This window comes from Oryctolagus cuniculus, chromosome 13, assembly GCF_964237555.1.
Source record: "Oryctolagus cuniculus chromosome 13, mOryCun1.1, whole genome shotgun sequence".
NCBI classification, from domain to species: domain Eukaryota; kingdom Metazoa; phylum Chordata; class Mammalia; order Lagomorpha; family Leporidae; genus Oryctolagus; species Oryctolagus cuniculus.
This window is the reverse complement of record NC_091444.1, coordinates 69,040,363-69,056,721: the sequence shown is the minus strand read 5'-3', so window position 1 is coordinate 69,056,721 and position 16,359 is coordinate 69,040,363. Positions and strand designations below refer to the sequence as shown.

Genomic DNA, 16,359 nt, shown 5'->3' with positions numbered 1-16,359 from the left:
ACTGCACTCCCTGGCCACACAGAGAGCTGGCCTGGAAGAGGGGCAACCGGGACAGAATCCGGTGCCCCGACCGGGACTAGAACCTAGTGTGCCGGCGCCGCAAGGCGGAGGATTAGCCTAGTGAGCCGCAGCGCCGGCTAAAAAACTACATTTATTTTCATTTTATTTAAAAGGCAATGGGAGTGAGAGAGAGATATCTTCAGGGCCGGTGCCGAGGCTCACTTGGTTAATCCTCTGCCTGTGGCTCTGGCATCCCATATGGGTGCTGGGTTCTAGTCCCAGTTGCTCCTCTTCCAGTCCAGCTCTCTGCTGTGGCAGTGGAGGATGGCCCAAGTGCTTGGGCCCTGCACCCGCATGGGAGACCAGGAAGAAGCACCTGGCTCCTGGCTTCGGATCGGCGCAGCGCCGGCTGTAGTGACCATTTGGGGAGTGAACCAGCAGAAGGAAGACCTTTCTCTCTGTCTCTGTCTCTGTCTCTGTCTCTCTCTCACTGTCTGTAACTCTACCTGTCAAATAAAAAAGTAAATAAATAAAATGAAATAAAATAGAGATCTTTTAACAGCTGGTTCATTTCCTGGATTCCTGTAACTGCCATTACAGGGCCAGGCTGGAGCAAGAAGAGTGAGGAACTGCATCTGGGTGTCTCCCAAGGAGGGTTGCAGGAACCAAAGTACTTGCTTGAGCACTCATCTACTACCTCTCAAGGTGCACATTAGCAGGAATCTGGAGTCAGAAATAGAGCTGAGACTCAAACCTAGTCACTCCAATATGGGGTACCGTGTCTGAAGTAGTGACTTAACTGCTACACCAAATGCCAGCCCTTGGATTTTTTCTTTTAAAGATTTATTATTTACTTGAAAGAGTTATAGAGAGGCAGAGGCAGAGAGAGTCTTCCATCTGCTGGTTCAATCCCCAAATGGCCATAACGGCCAGAGCTCAGCCAATCCAAAATCAGGAGCCAGGAGCTTCTTCTGGATCTCTCACAGGGGTTAGTGGGTGCAGGGGCCCAAGTACTTGAGCCGTCTTCCGCTGCTTTCCAAGGCCATAGCTGAGAGCTGGATTGGAAGTGGAGCAGCCGGGACTCAAACCGGTGCCCATATGGTATGCTGGCACCATAGGCAGCAGCTTTACATGTTACGCCACAGCTCTGGCCCCTGTATTTTTTTTTAATCAACTCTGTCACATATGTGTTTAATTTCTTTTTTTTTAAAGATTTATTTTATTTATTTGAAAGAGTTACAGAGAGAGGGGGAGAGACAGAGAGGTCTTCCATCCGCTGGTTCAATCCCCAGATGGCTGCAACAGCTTAAGCTGCGCCAATCCGAAGCCAGGAGCCAGGAGCTTCTTCCAGGTCTCCCATGCGGGTGCAGGGGCCCAAGGACTTGGAGCCATCTTCCACTGCTATCTCAGGCCATAGCAGAGAGCTGGATAGGAAGAGGAGCAGCCGGGACTAGAACCGGCACCTATATGTGATGCCGGTGTTTCAGGCCAGGGCTTTAACCCGTTGCACCACAGTGCCGGCCCTGAGTGTTTAATTTCTAAGATTAAAATCTCCTTGAGGCCTAGCTATATAAGTATTTCTGAAACCTTCAGAATCTTTTATGATTTACTCGCTGTTTGTCTCCTCTAACCAGACTTGATTTAGAGAAAGGAGCCATTTGTCTTCATTGGTTTCTTTCTTCACTTTTTGTAGCTTTTGTATTAAAATTCTTGGCAGGTAGGAGGCTCCGGGAGGACCAAAGGGAGGCGATCTCATCGTTTAGCTATTTGACTTGAGGGCCAGCGATTCATCTCTGTTTACACATCTGTTACAGACCCTATGTGGTCATCCAGCATAGGCGCCCCCACTGCTTCCAGATCTGTAGTGCTGTGCAGAGAGTGGGTATCGTTTCAGGTTGGACGATGAAAAATGAGTTAGCCTCTGTCTGACCACCTGTGGAGAAGGCTGAATCTGTAGGAGACCCCAGCTCAAGTTTCTGTCAGTGCATCAAGTTACCTGCCTGCTAATTCCAGGTTTGCAGTGTATTAATTCCCAGGGCACAAAGGCTGCAAAGGAATGTTTGTCTTTCTACTCACAGCCGTAGCTTTGGTTTCTGTGTTTCCATGGACGGTTGTGTTCCTGGGCAGGGCAGTCAGTCATTCCACATTTTAATCTTTTATTGAGTAACAGGAATGGTAGTACTCTGAGTGTGCCCCAGAGGTGGATGAAAATTATGTCATAAAGGCTGTGAAATACTTGAAGTGAAAAAAAAAACTTGAACCAACAGAATATTTTTTTAACCTTTCTGATCTCTCAAACTTTCCTTTCAGGCAAATGATGCTTATCTCCAGATGGCCATTGGGAATGCACCTTGGCCTATTGGTGTCACTATGGTTGGGATCCATGCTAGAACTGGCAGGGAAAAGATTTTTTCCAAGCATGTTGCACATGTTTTAAATGATGAAACTCAGCGGAAGTATATTCAGGTAAGCAGTTTGGAATGACAGAAATTGCCCTGAAGGTTAACCTTCTCCATTTCTCAAAAGCGTAAGTCTAAAGAACAAAAAAATGATTTAGTTGTCCTCCCTTATTTGTGGGGGATATGTTCTGAAAACCCCAGTGGATACCTGAATCTGGGAAAACTGAATCCTATATTTGCTATATTTTCTCCTTTGCATACTTTCCTATGATAAGCTGGGCATGATAAGGAATTACCAATACAATTATAACAGTATTCTGTCATAAAAGTTATATGAATGTGGGCTCTCTAAAATCTTTTTTTTTTTTAAAGCTTTTATTTAATGGATACAAATTTCATTAGTACAACTTTAGGAGTATAGTGGTTCTTACCCCTATACCCACCCTTCCATCCCCATACCCCCATTCCCATCCCACCTCCTCCTCCCTCTCCCATCCCATTCTTCATTAAGATTCATTTCTAAAATATCTTCTTACACTGTATGGAAACCTTCTCCTTGTGATGGTGAAAATGATAGAATATCTGTGTGATGAGGTGAAGTGAATGACATCAGCATTGTGATTAGGCTACTAGCCTGACCTGACTGTGCCAGGAGGAGGATCACTGGGTCTGGATAATGCTGGTTGACTACTAAGTGGAACTGCAGATGGCAAGACTGTGGATAAGGGGGAGCACTGTGTAGTAGATGGAGCATAGCACAGTAGGGTAGATGTTTACTCCTGGTAAGTACTTGTATGTAAGAAACCTTCACTGAATGAAGTAAAAGCCTCTTGGCTTTCATGTGCACCATATGCTTCATTAACTTAGCACTGAAATAAAATGTTGTAGCTGGCCTTTTTTTTCTTTTTTTAAAGACTTTTTTTTTCCAGGTAATTTGGGAGTTTAGTAAAGAGCAACAAATCTAGAATAGTTTACAATAAATCTCACTTTTCACTTTCAATCTAGATCTGCTATCTACTAAACTAAAAAGGCATGGAGAATAAATACTCGCCTTGATACCTAAAATTGTTTTTAAGTAGCATATAACAACACTTCTCAAGTTATATAAATAGATCTAGAGTGTTTATATCATTAACGATACATGCCTCACATAAACTTCTTTGCATTGTTGTTAGGCTAAAATGTAGCTTTTGCCAAGTTGTTAGAAATTCCAGAATGTGTCTGCATAATTACTTCCGCTGGATAAGAATTCTAAAACTTAAAGATGATACTCTGGAAGTTGGCTTAAAATTAAAAGTTCACTTAAAATGCATAAAGTACTTTGAGATTATGTGCCAGAGAACAGTCATTATCATATTCATGAATTGTCTTTTTGTTTGTATTTCAGTTCCAAGGGCTGAATGTTAATTTGTGTGTCATACTTTATTCCTTATTCACATATATTAGCATTTTAAATTATGATTTCAAACTACTCCCCAATGTGAACTTTGTGCTTTATAAAGTCCAAATATACTAGAGAAATTCAAGCACATTTTCACTTCTTAATAACTGCCAGTGTTATGTAAGAGGCAAAAACTTTGGGTTGAAAAGAAAATTGTTTGGCTTTAATAATTGAGTACAGTTTCCAAGTATTACCTTTACTGAGTGTGTTCATCTCTACCATGGGCAAAACTGTAATGTATAAAAGTTCATACAGCTAGACAAACTGTCTTAAAGACAGTATTTATTTTTGTAAGCAATAGCATGATTTCTACCTTCCCATGGACTAATTTTCTTTCTTAAAGTATACCTAGCCTTTATTTAAGAAGATTTCTGGTTTATTTTGGAAGCTGTATAATGTTCTGATCTCCCTCCATTGCCCTTCCTTTTAAACTCCTCTATTCTCATTTTCAAAAATTCTCCTTCCACACAGTGATTAGGGGAAGATTAGTGACGATTCTGTATCTGAAATTTAGGAAGATACTTGACATAGAACTAATTCAGGACTCATAGCTCATTGAGGGAGGGAGCCTTGGAACGTTGAGCAATGGATCCATATCTTTCTGGGTCAACACTGGTCACTTATGTCACAGCGTTCTTAGTGACCTCAGTACCACCTCATTCAACATCTTCCTGACTGACTTGGATAACTCCACAGAGATAAGTTTATCAGATTCAGATAACAAGAAACTGGAAGGGTTAGAGAGGATGTATGTTAAGGTGGAAAAGAAATTGACTTTCCAGAAGTTCTTCCAAGTTAGGAGGGCAGATTGTGGAAGTATGGTATTTAGCAAGGATGACCAAAGAAAATTTGGATCCATTTATCAGTGAGTATAAGAAATAATTAGGGGGGGTGGCACTGTGACACAGCAGGTTAAGGTGCCAACTGCAGTGCCAGCATCCCATATGGGCGCTGGTTTGGGACCCAGCTGCTCCACTGCATGATCCAACTCCCTGCTAATGGCCTGGGGAAAGCAGCAGATGACGCATGTGCCTGGGGCCTTACACTCATGTGAGAGACCAGGAAAAAGCTCCTGACTTTGGCCTGGTCCAGCCCTGGTCATTGAGGCCATCTGGGGAGTGAACCAAGAAGATCTTGCTTCTCTCTTTCTCAAGCTCTTTTAGATAAATAAATAAATCTCATTATGAAAAATAATTGGAGAAATTAGTGGGCTAAGTTTAACATCCAAATTGGTAGTATGGTCTGCCCATCAATAATGATAATGATAATTTGTGGTACATTACTAAGAATAATTTAGTGTAGTTTCCACAGGATAAGAACATACTTTGCTCTTGTACCTCTAGAATCTAGAACAGTATCTGGCTAAAGGTGAGTGTTCAGTGAGTGTTTGCTGAAGGAATGAATATTCTGTCACTTGAGATAGGAGACTTTTTTTTTTTAATTGAGAGGCAAAGTTAGAGAAAGAGAGAAAGGTCTTCCATCCACTGATTCACCCTTCAAATGGGCGCAACAACCAGAGCTGGGCTGATCCGAAGCCATGAGCTTCTAATGAGCCTTCCATGTGGGTGCAGAGGCCCACCACTTTCCCAGGCCATTATCAGAGAGCTGGTTGGGAAGAGCAGCAGCCGGGACATGAACTGGTGCCCATTTGAGATGCTTGTACCACAGGCAGAGGCTTAGTCTACTATGCCACAGCTCTGGCCCCCAAGGAAGGAGACTTTTGGTGAGAATCTCAAGAGCTCCATAGGTAATGGCAGAGCCTTCTAGTTGAAGAGGATGAAACATCCACTCAAGGTATGGGCAGGCTGACTCTTAGTGTAAAAAGGTTTTTTTTGTTTGTTTGTTTGTTTGTTTGTTTTTACTTCATCTTTAGAAATTGAATCGAAGCCGGCGCCGTGGCTCAATAGGCTAATCCTCCACCTTGCGGCGCCGGCACACCGGGTTCTAGTCCCGGTCGGGGCGCCGGATTCTGTCCCGGTTGCCTCTCTTCCAGGCCAGCCCTCTGCTATGGCCAGGGAGTGCAGTGGAGGATGGCCCAGGTGCTTGGGCCCTGCACCCCATGGGAGACCAGGAAAAAGCACCTGGATCCTGGCTCCTGCCATCGGATCAGCGCGGTGCGCCGGCTGCAGCGGCGGCCATTGGAGGGTGAACCAACGGCAAAGGAAGACCTTTCTCTCTCTGTCTCTCTCTCTGTCCACTCTGCCTATCAAAAATAAAAAAAAAAAAAAGAAATTGAATCGAATCTCATAAGAAGTTATCAAAGTGATATGGAGAAGCTTTGTAACATAGCAGTGGCTCCAAGATTTGAGTTGGGCTGCCTTGGAAGATGAGGGGATCCCTGCAACTTGATGTGGGTAAACATCGAGTTAAATATTGCCCATTTTGGCCCTTCTGGCCCTTAGATTTCTCTGATTATTTGCCACCATTTTCCCTAGAGGCCAGTGCTTAATCCTAAGGCTGCAACTCAGCATGCACAACAGTAAGAAATAACAGAGAATGGATTCTTAAGAAACTCCCAGCCTATTTCTTGTGTAGGCACAAATGGAAGAAGTATTTCATTGTCCTCTCAGCCAGTTTGTGATAGCGTCTTAAAATAAACCCACAGTGCAACTCAGGCAAAAGAATGCTGACACCCCTATATAAAGAGTGTTGTGAAATTCTTGATTCTAGTTATCTGAGTAATTTACTAAATTGTCTTAGGAATCTTCCTCCTGTTGTTTTTGCTACTTAGGTCAAGTTGTTTTGAATTGTCATTGAAAAGGAGCAGCTAGGTACATTAGAGTTTAGGTGAGATGTTGGCAGAGTTTTTTCTAATAGGTCAGAGTGTCTTAGGGTTTGGAGTTCATGTGGTCCCTGTGGCAGCCACTCAGCCATGCGGCGGCAGTCTGGAAGTAGCTGGGCTGTGTTCCAGTGAAGCCCTATTTATAACCAAGAGGGAAATAGCCTGCGGACAGTGGTGTGCTGACCTCTGGGAATTGCTTAAACCCAGACCTTTTCTGTGTTAAGCCATTTGCTGAGGTGGTCATTGTGAAAGTCATTTAATAGAGTAATTTTTTCTTTTTACATTGAGGTATAAGGCACTTCAATAGTGTGCATGTATTGTACTGACAATAATTGCACAGCCCAGTGATCCTCGAGGTGTATACTGTCTGTCCAGCTATGCAGAAAGATCTAGATCTAGAACGTTTCCAGCAGTACCCAGCAGGTTCTTTCATGCCTGTTCCTAGCCTGTGTCTCCTCCTCCCTTCAGAAGTAATCACTGATCTGACACACACTATTGCTTGTTTTGCCTGTTCTTGGATTTAATGTATTAAATAGAAACTTAACTTGCAATGTGTGGATTTTTTTTTTTAACTTAGAAACACTGGTGAGAAATATGTTTGCCAGAAAACAATTCAAGGGGCTTGTTCCCTTGGGACGTGATTACAAATTTTGGTTTTATGCAAACCTCCATAGGATTTAAATTGCACAAGTTGTTTGAAGTGTTCTCTTTTTCACAGAAATCAAGTTCGCCACAGGGAAGGAGTCTCAGCCTGCAGATCAAAGCAAAGTTTGTATAACTTGTTAGCTGGTGCTTCAAGTCTAGGTTTAGATTTAAGTTGGTTGTAGTAATTTCAAGGACTTTGTTTATTCTGCCAAATACAGATGTAACCTTTGGCCCAGATTTTATTTTGGTAAAGCTTTTTTTTTTTTTTTATGCAGATTGTAGGATGTTCTTGGTTATTTAGAGACTTTCTAATTTAGTCATTTCCAGGCATCTCTAGAAGTCACATCTTAGGCATTCTTTACTTGCCAGAGAAGGAAGGTAGAGAGACAGAAGGCAAGGTGACAAGCACATGAAATGGCTGTTGGTCCCTCCAGAGCCCCTGACAGACTCCCTCACCTCATTCCACACCTGGAACTTGACTTTACTGACCGAAATGAACAGGCTCCCTTGCCCTTGGGCTTCTGACTGGAGCAGGCAGTGAGAGGGACTGGAAGGTGTCTCATGTTAGGGTAAGAGCAGGTTTAATAATTATTTCCGTAACGCCTTCCTTGTGGAGTTCCTGTGGGGACTGCTTCCTCCTCCTCAGCCTCTGTAGAACTTGGGCTGCCCGTAGCTTCTCAGGATTGCCGGCTTTAGGGCACTGTCCTACCTTCTGTTGGTCCCAAGTCCTGCCTGTTCCTTTGTGCAGTCTTTGGAACTCTGCCACTGGCAGATGATCCAGCTTGAGTGTGCCCTTTGTTTCCTTCTGGCATCTTGTACTGTGTTGCGCAGACTCCTTTGGGGGTTCGAAGATGAAGGAAAATATTCATTCTATAAAATGTTTCTAAAGTTTCACTATTAAAAAACCATAATATCCTATAATATTCTTTGACAGTTGTTTTGAGTAACCTTGAGTTTGTCAGTTCCTTAGAAAAGATAAGATTCTAACATTTTATGTAGTTTTTTTTTTTTTTTTTTTTTTTTGACAGGCAGAGTGGACAGTGAGAGAGAGAAAGGTCTTCCTTTGCCATTGGTTCACCCTCCAATGGCTGCTGTGGCAAGCGCACCACGCTGATCCAAAGCCAGGAGCCAGGTGCTTCCCCTGGTCTCCCATGTGGGTGCAGGGCCCAAGCACCTGGGCCATCCTCCACTGCACTCCTGGCCACAGCAGAGAGCTGGCCTGTAAGAGGGGCAACCAGGACAGAATCCGGCGCCCCAACCGGGACTAGAACCCGGTGTGCCAGCGCTGCAGGCAGAGGATTAGCCTATTGAGCCGTGGCACCAGCCTAGAATATTTCAATTCATATTTCAAGTTTGGCATATTTTGTCTATACTAGCACTTGCCGAATATATTTGTCAATGGAACATTTGTAAATTTATTACATGAGGATACTTCAAAAAGTTTGTGGAAATTGGAATTAAATGATAAATTTATTTTGGTACAAAAAACTTTTTGAAATCCATGCACATGAGGTAGAGTTTATGGACAATGCATATTATGAAAAAATACGCATTTCAAAATGTTTTACATCATGATAAATATTCTATAATTCGCTTATCCCAGGGACTTTCTGAAGTACCTTCTTATGTATTGTCAGAATTGGTATAATGGAAACATTCATAACTGTAATAAGTGTTAGTAACATGATCTGCATGTTGCATTCACAAAATCATGGCTCTTGATAAATACATACCTTGCATTTATACATCAGTGCTCAGGGTTTTTTTGTTTTGTTTTGTTTTATTTTTTAAAGAGTTAGGAGGAGATGCAAAGAGAGCTTCTATCCTCAGGTTCACTCCCTAGGTGGATGCAACAGCCAGGAGCTAGGAGCTTCTTCCTGGTCTCCCATGTGGGTGTCAGGGGCCTAGGGACTTGGACCATCATCTGTTGTTTTCCCAGGCACATTAGCAGGAATATGGATAGGAAGTGGAGCAGCCAAGAATCAAACATGTGCACATATGGGATGCTGGCATCACAGGTGGCGGCTTAACCCACTATGCCACAGTACTGGCTGGCCCCTGCATCAGTGCTCAAATTACATGTCACACATGTGTGGGTTAGCTGGCTTCGTACTACAGCTTGGGCTATGGTGAACTGTTTCCTAAAGGCAAGTTGTTGTATGATAACAACCACTACTCATTTAATACTTCCCAGCATATTGAAACTGTCCATTTTTAGAGAAAAATACCACTAGAGTTATCTTTTTTTTTTTTTTTTTAAGATTTATTTATTTATTTGAAAGAGTTACACAGAGAGAGGAGAGACAGAGAGAGAGGTCTTCCATCCGATGGTTCACTTCCCAATTGGCTGCAATGGCTTGAGCCGTGCTGATCTGGAGCCAGGAGCTTCTTCCAGGTTTCCAACATGGTTGCAGGGGCCCAGGGACTTGGGGGCCATCTTCTACTACTTTCCCAGGCCATCGCAGAGAGCCAGATCTGAAGTGGAGCAGATGAGATTCGAACCGGCACCCATATGGGATGCCAGGGCGTTAACCTGCTGCGCCACAGCACTGGCCCCTATCTTTTATATAATAATTCCTTTGATATCACAGAACACAGTATGCTACTGAAACATTTTGGGGAATGCTGATCAAAACTATAACATGCTTCCTCGTAGCTGGCAGCTCAGTTGACAGAAGATAAATGTTTTATTTTATGGTATTACATCTTATATTTCTCAACCACATACTTGGGGAAGAAAGACAGACAACCATTTACTGTGAAAGCCTGATAGTCAAATAAGTGAAATCTTTCCTTGGCTTTTTTTTTTGGCATAAATTTTTACCCATCTTAGCTATCTAGGTGAATGCTATTTTCAAAGTGGAATTATTATTTATAAATGTAATTTGTTACTTTCTTTGAAATGATGAACCTTTGAACTGAATATTTGTTTTCCTATAGAAAACAAACATCCAGATTAAATAAAAAAAAGAATGAGAACAGCTGTTTCTTAGCATAAACCATGCAGGCAGTTTCATTTCTTGGTAGTTTCAAGCTATCAGTTTATTTTAGTTTTTTAGTGAGTCTTCCAGATACTGAAAATTTTTATACATTTAATACCTGCTGTGTGGCTTTTCAGTCAAAGCACTGTGGATTTGCTGTATCTGCCATCATTCCAAGTGACTGAACTAGAATGACTTAAAAAGATAAATTCAGCTTTGGGGCTGGTGCTGTGGTACAGTGGGTTAAAGCCCTGGTCTGCAGTGCTGGCATTCCATATGGGCCCCAGTTCGTGTCCCAGTTGCTCCACTTCCTGAGCTCTCTGCTATGGCCTGGGAAAGCAGTAGAAGATGCCCACAGCCCCTGCACCCATGTGGGAGACCTGGAAAAAGCTCCTGGCTCCTGGCTTCAGATCTGCGCATCTCTAGCCATTGCAGCTATCTGGGGAGTGATCCAGCGGATGGAAGACGTTTTTCTCTCTCTCTCTGCCTCTGCTTTTCTGTAACTCTGCCTTTCAAATAAATAAAATAAATCTTTAAAAATATTCAGCTTTAATGATATGCTTATGTGAAAAGAATTCTTACAGACAGTATTTGAAATACTGGCCTTTTGTACATGACTATGCGTATTAGTTGATATTACAGAAATTAACATTTAAGCATTAAATTACATATTATTGGAATCATATTTCAGGTCATTTGAACATCCCTTTAGTGTGAAGTTAACATTAGTTTGTTTTTTGTGTTTGTTTATTTTCATCTACTTGAAAGCCAGAGTGAGAGAGACAGAGAGATAGAGAAAAGAGAGTTTCCTTATGCTGGTTTACTCCCTAAATGCCTACAACAGTTAAGGCTAGGCCAGACTGAATCCTGGAGTCTGGAGCCCCAATTGAGTCTCTCTTGTGGGTGGCAGGGGCCCAGGTACTTAAGCCATCACCTGCTGCCTTTCAGGGTGCACATTAGCAGGGACTTGAACTAGCTCTTAGTTGTGGGGTGTGTGTGTCCCAAGGTTAGCTTCATCCACTGCCACAATGTTTACCCCTGGGATTATGTTTTAAGTATCACATATTAATTAGTTCCTTTAGTTAAACTTTAGCAGTTCATGAAGGAACTTTAAATAACCAGATAGAAAATGCATTCAACTTCTCCTTTACTGTTTGCACTTAAGGTATCCCTCTAAATGAATGTGTACCTTCATTTGTGAGGCTTTACCTTATTGTGTAGATTGGTGACGGTATGGAAGTAATTGGCTTAATAAAATGTCTTGTTTATACTACAACAAAAAATTTGCTTATAAACAAGACATAACTTTCTCCTATTAACTAATGATTGAAAAGAAAAAAATGAGACAGGTAAAGAATTTTGATTGTGGCTTGGTTTGGTTTTAACAAGCTTCTTTGTTTTCTGCAATAATAAAAAATGCTAACAATATCTTTAGTAGATGCAGGTTGATTATTTACTTATTAACAAAAAAACTTTCTCCTATTAACTGATTGAAAAGAAAAAATAAGGCACGTAAAGATTTTTTTTTTTTTTTTGACAGAGTGGACAGTGAGCAAGAGATACAGGGAGAAAGGTCTTCCTTTTTTCCGTTGGTTCACCCCCCTGTGGCCGCTGCAGCTGGCGCGCTGCAGAACGGTGCTCTGTGCTTCTCCTGGTCTCCCATGTGGGTGCAGGGCCCAAGGACTTGGGCCATCCTCCACTGCACTCCTGGGCCACAGCAGAGAGCTGGACTGGAAGAGGGGCAACCGGAACAGAATCTGGTGCCCCAACCGGGACTAGAACCCAGGGTGCCGGCGCCACAGGCAGAGGATTAGCCTATTGAGCCATGGCTCTGGCCTTGGTTTGATTTTAATATGCTTTTTAGTTTTCTGCAATAATAAAAAATGCTAACAGTCTTTTTAGTAGATGCAGACTGTTTTAATGGTTTAGTGATTCATCAGGATATAATCAACTCTAATAATCCAGGATATAGATCCTGTACCACATACTTACACCAAAGTATGTCTGTATTTGATGTTTTTATACCATATCTAGATTATTCTATATTGCCACCAGTTAGACTTAAAAATTGTGTTGGCACACACATAAGATAAAAATGTATCTAACCACTTTTAAGTGTACAGTTTATCAATTAGACTTTTAATTGCAAAACATTTTTATAGATTCATTTTTCAAAAAAAATAAGTATAGCTAAATATAGTGTGGGAGGCAGTCATTAAAGAGCCATTCAGTTTCCACTGTAGAATCTGGAAAGGATTAGGACATGGGGTATGTTAGGCACTTTTTTCTTTTTCTTTTTTTTTTTTTAAGATTTTATGTATTTATTTGACAGGTAAAGTTACAGACATAGGCAGAGACAGAGAAAGAGAGAAAGGTCTTCCATCCACTGGTTCACTCCCCAAATGGCTTCAGTGGGTCAAGCTGGGCTGATCTGAAGCCAGGAGTCAGAAGCTTCTTCCAGGTCTCCCACATGGGTACAGGGGCCAAAGCACTTGGGCCATTTTCTGCTGCTTTCACAGCCCATGAGCAGAGACCTGGATTGGAAGAGGAACTGCTGGGACTTGAACCTGTGCTCTTGTGGGATGACTTCACCAAAGGCAGAGGCTTAGTCTACTGTGCACAGCATTTGCCCCCATGTTAGAGACTTCTAAAAGGTTCATCTCTAGGAGGGGCTAAAAACAGGCAGTAAATTAGAATTAGGATAAATAGTCTACAGGTTGCTTCTTGTACCCTACAAGGTACAAGCAGAGGTTTGGGGGGTGGGGTCCTTGCCCTTCTTCTCTACAGAAAATGGATTTGCTTTCTGAGGGATTTGTCCCACTTAGGAAAGGTGAGACACCATTGTGAAAACTGGAGAGTTAAGAGGAGTCCTGTATGTTGACAAAGGACATCTCTATACCTGTTCTCGCCTGGATTTTTTCTGATGCCAGCAGCTAGGATTTTACTTCTACCACTCCTGCCCGCAGTGAGGAAGTTCAAGAGTTCTTCTCTGTGAATCTGATCCAAGAGAAAAGATTGAAAGAAGAACACTAAATTACCAAAAATGGTCAGTATCAAAAATGAGTCCTTAAAAAGTAAATATTGCAGCATTTTTAAAAAAAATGTATTTTATTTATTTGAAAGAGTTACAGGGAGACAGAGAGAGGGAGAGGTCTTCCATCCGTTGGTTCACTCCCCAGAATGGCTGCAGTGAGGGGAGCTGCACCAATCTGAAGCTATGAGCCAGGAGCTTCTTCTGAGTCTCCCACACAGGGGGCAGGGGCCCAAAGACTTGGGCCATCTTCTGCTGCTTTCTGAGGCCACAGCAGATAGCTGGATTGGAAGGGGAGCAGCTGGGACTAAAACCAGCACCCATATGGGATGCTAGTGCCACAGGCAGAGGCTTAGCCACAATGCTGGCCCCTAGTATTTCTCTGTTTTACAGGCGGGTAAACTGAGGCTGCAAGAAATAAGTTTCCAGGGTCCCACAGCTAGTTAAGTGGTGGGTTTGAACCTGGGTCATCTTTAAATGTGCTAAATTTCTCTTCTTCTACTTAAAGATAGTGGTAGAATGAGAAGGCCATGCCAAGATGGCCACTGGCAATGGAGCCTGCCTGGCAACAGGTTGTGATTGCATGGCTTCGGAAATCACATGACAATGGAGCCTGCCTGGCAACAGGCTGTGAATGGTTAGGGCATAGACCGCCCCTTGACTGGATTGGCTGCCTTGGCTATATAAGCTGCTGTACCAACTGAAATAAACAAGTCTGCAGGCTGCTCACCTCTGGCCTGCTTTCACTCAACTCCCGGGTTCTGTGTGGTGACTCCTTGCCTCTTGCCCCCACCACGCTCCTCCTCAGAATGAATCCACCTCAACATCACAGCTGCTAGACACCTTCCTACCCGCATGTTTGCCGTTAATGATGAAGTAGATGCAAAATTCAGGCCCTGGATTCCAACGCCTGTAAAAAGGCTTCTGTTAACCTAGGGCCAAGGATATGCTTGTGTCTTTCCAGAGGATGCAAGACAGCCCGTTTGGGTACCAGCCAGAAACATCAAGCCTGCAACTGACAGCCAACCAGAACCAGCTGAACAAGACTGAGAGTCCACCTTGTTAGTGGACGCACCTGTCCTATCATCCTACCCTGAGGAACTGCTCATAGCCACATCCGCTACTGCTTTATACCCCACTTAGCTCTGGTCAGCCACTCAAATGGCCCACAGCCTGTGTGCAGTCATGCCATTCCTGATTACCATTGTTCCTCATTCCTACCCCCATCTGAGCAGGCACTCCTGTGGTCTCCTGATTTGAGTGTTGGTTAGTCAACGACGGGTAAGATCCCCTGGGGGACAACCTAAGACAGGCATAGCCGCATACGGAGACCACATGGAAACGGGGTCAACAATGGTATGGCCAAGAATCATGCCTCCCTTGTTGCTCAAAAATAAATGAAAAGGGGAAAATATGGAATGAGAAGATCATGCCAAGATGGCTGCTGGCAACGGAGCCTGCCTGGCAACAGGCTGTGATTGCATGGCTTTGGGAACTGCCTGACAACAGGCTGTGATTGGTTAGGGCATAGACTGCCCCTTGACCAGATTGACTGCCTTGGCTATATAAGCTGCTGTACTAACTGAAATAAATGAGTCTGCAGGCTGCTTGCCTCTGGCCTGCTTTCACCAGACTCCTGGGGTCTGTGTGGTGACTCTGCGCCTCTTGCCCCCACCACACTCCTCCTCTCAGAACGAATCCACCTCAGCAGAAGATGTCTTCTGCCTACTGAGGGAAGCAGACAGAAAGGATTGGGGAAAGAAGGCACAGTACAGAGCAAGGCAGAAGGAGTTTCCAGGTTGAGGGTGAAAGGGTGCATTGTAATGTGGTAGTACAGGTATGTCTAGAATTCAAGTGGTGCAGATTAAGAAGACAAAGGACTCCAGGAAGGGGAAAAAAACCTGTGTTACTTGATGTGTTTGGTCATATTGAGAGTACTTTCATTGTTAAAGGTTGAATTAGAAAAGCAAAAAAATAAAAGGTTGGGAGAAATCTATGAAAGGAGAGGTCACAGTATACTCTGTAGCTCCGCTTTGAACAATTTTTGGTAGCCGTTGTGAGGTAAACCCTGTATACTGATTTCACTAAGAATTGTGGTTCTGGGTGGATGGAAAAAAGGTATTTTAGGAAGAGGAGTGGGAAGAGGCTGCTATTATGTGAGATAAGAACTGTGTGATTGTTTTTCTTAACACACAAACAAAATCCAGGATTATCTTTGACTTTTCTCTTTCTTTCACAGTCCAGAGCCCATATCTTTTCTTTTGGAAAACCTTGATGGTTCTGTGTTTAAAGTGGATCTGGAACCTTATGCCCTTCTCATTACCTCCACTGCTGCCTGCTGGCTCAACCACCAGCTCTCTAATCTGGATTCTTGTGGTGTCTTCCTCTGGTCCCAGGGCTTCTGTCTTTATCAGCAGGGCACCTTGCCTGATTCGGTTCAGATAGGATCAGATCATGTTGCAGGCTTGCTCAGGGCCCTCCAGTGGCTTTCTGGTTAATGGAGTCAGAGCATGAGTCCTTCCAGTCAGTCTGCACGCCGCCCTTTATTTTCTCCACAAATATTTTGTGTTTTACAAAATAATTTTGTTTATTGTTTGTCTTCTGTTTTTAGTGAGGATTTATTTTTCTGGTTTGTTCCGCGCTGTATTCTAGGAGTCTGGAGCAGTACTTGACATAGTAGACACTGAATAAGTATTTGTTAAGTAAATGTATTGCTTTTGTGAAAGTAAAATGTCAGTTAAAAATACTAGCTTTTAAGCTGTTTGTAATAAGCTGAGCTAGGCAATTCAAAGCATATACAAGCAATTTGAAACAGAATTCCTAAGGGGTGTAAATTGAGATTTGCCTACATTTGGAACATAACTTTGCACTGTCTTCAGATTATGCACCCTTAAACATCTGTGCTATGAATTATCGATCTTTATTGCAAACGCTGATTGTAATGTTCTAGCAACTATTTGTGATTGTACTTTTCCAGTTTCCAACCTTCTGACAGCTGAGGTTCCAGCCACAGTATACTGGTATGCATTTTAAATCATACAGTCTACTCAGTGAGTGTAAAATAAGCATCACAGATGTCT

At 42.9% G+C, this 16,359-nt stretch overlaps 1 protein-coding gene across 9 annotated transcripts in view; it reads left to right on the top strand.

The window, feature by feature from the left end:
- PRPF18 (pre-mRNA processing factor 18) overlaps nucleotides 1–16,359 on the top strand; it is a 123,514-nt gene that overhangs the window by 88,995 nt on the left and 18,160 nt on the right. For 6 of the 9 annotated variants that reach the window (XM_051820851.2, XM_051820850.2, XM_051820854.2 and 3 more), the window contains one exon: nucleotides 2,311–2,466. In XM_051820851.2, the coding sequence (XP_051676811.1) occupies nucleotides 2,311–2,466 (156 nt within the window). Of the gene's footprint in view, nucleotides 1–2,310; nucleotides 2,467–14,243; nucleotides 14,483–16,256; nucleotides 16,300–16,359 lie in introns of those variants that run through there. The other 3 variants (XM_051820856.2, XM_070055659.1, XM_051820853.2) reach the window with 2 other exon arrangements.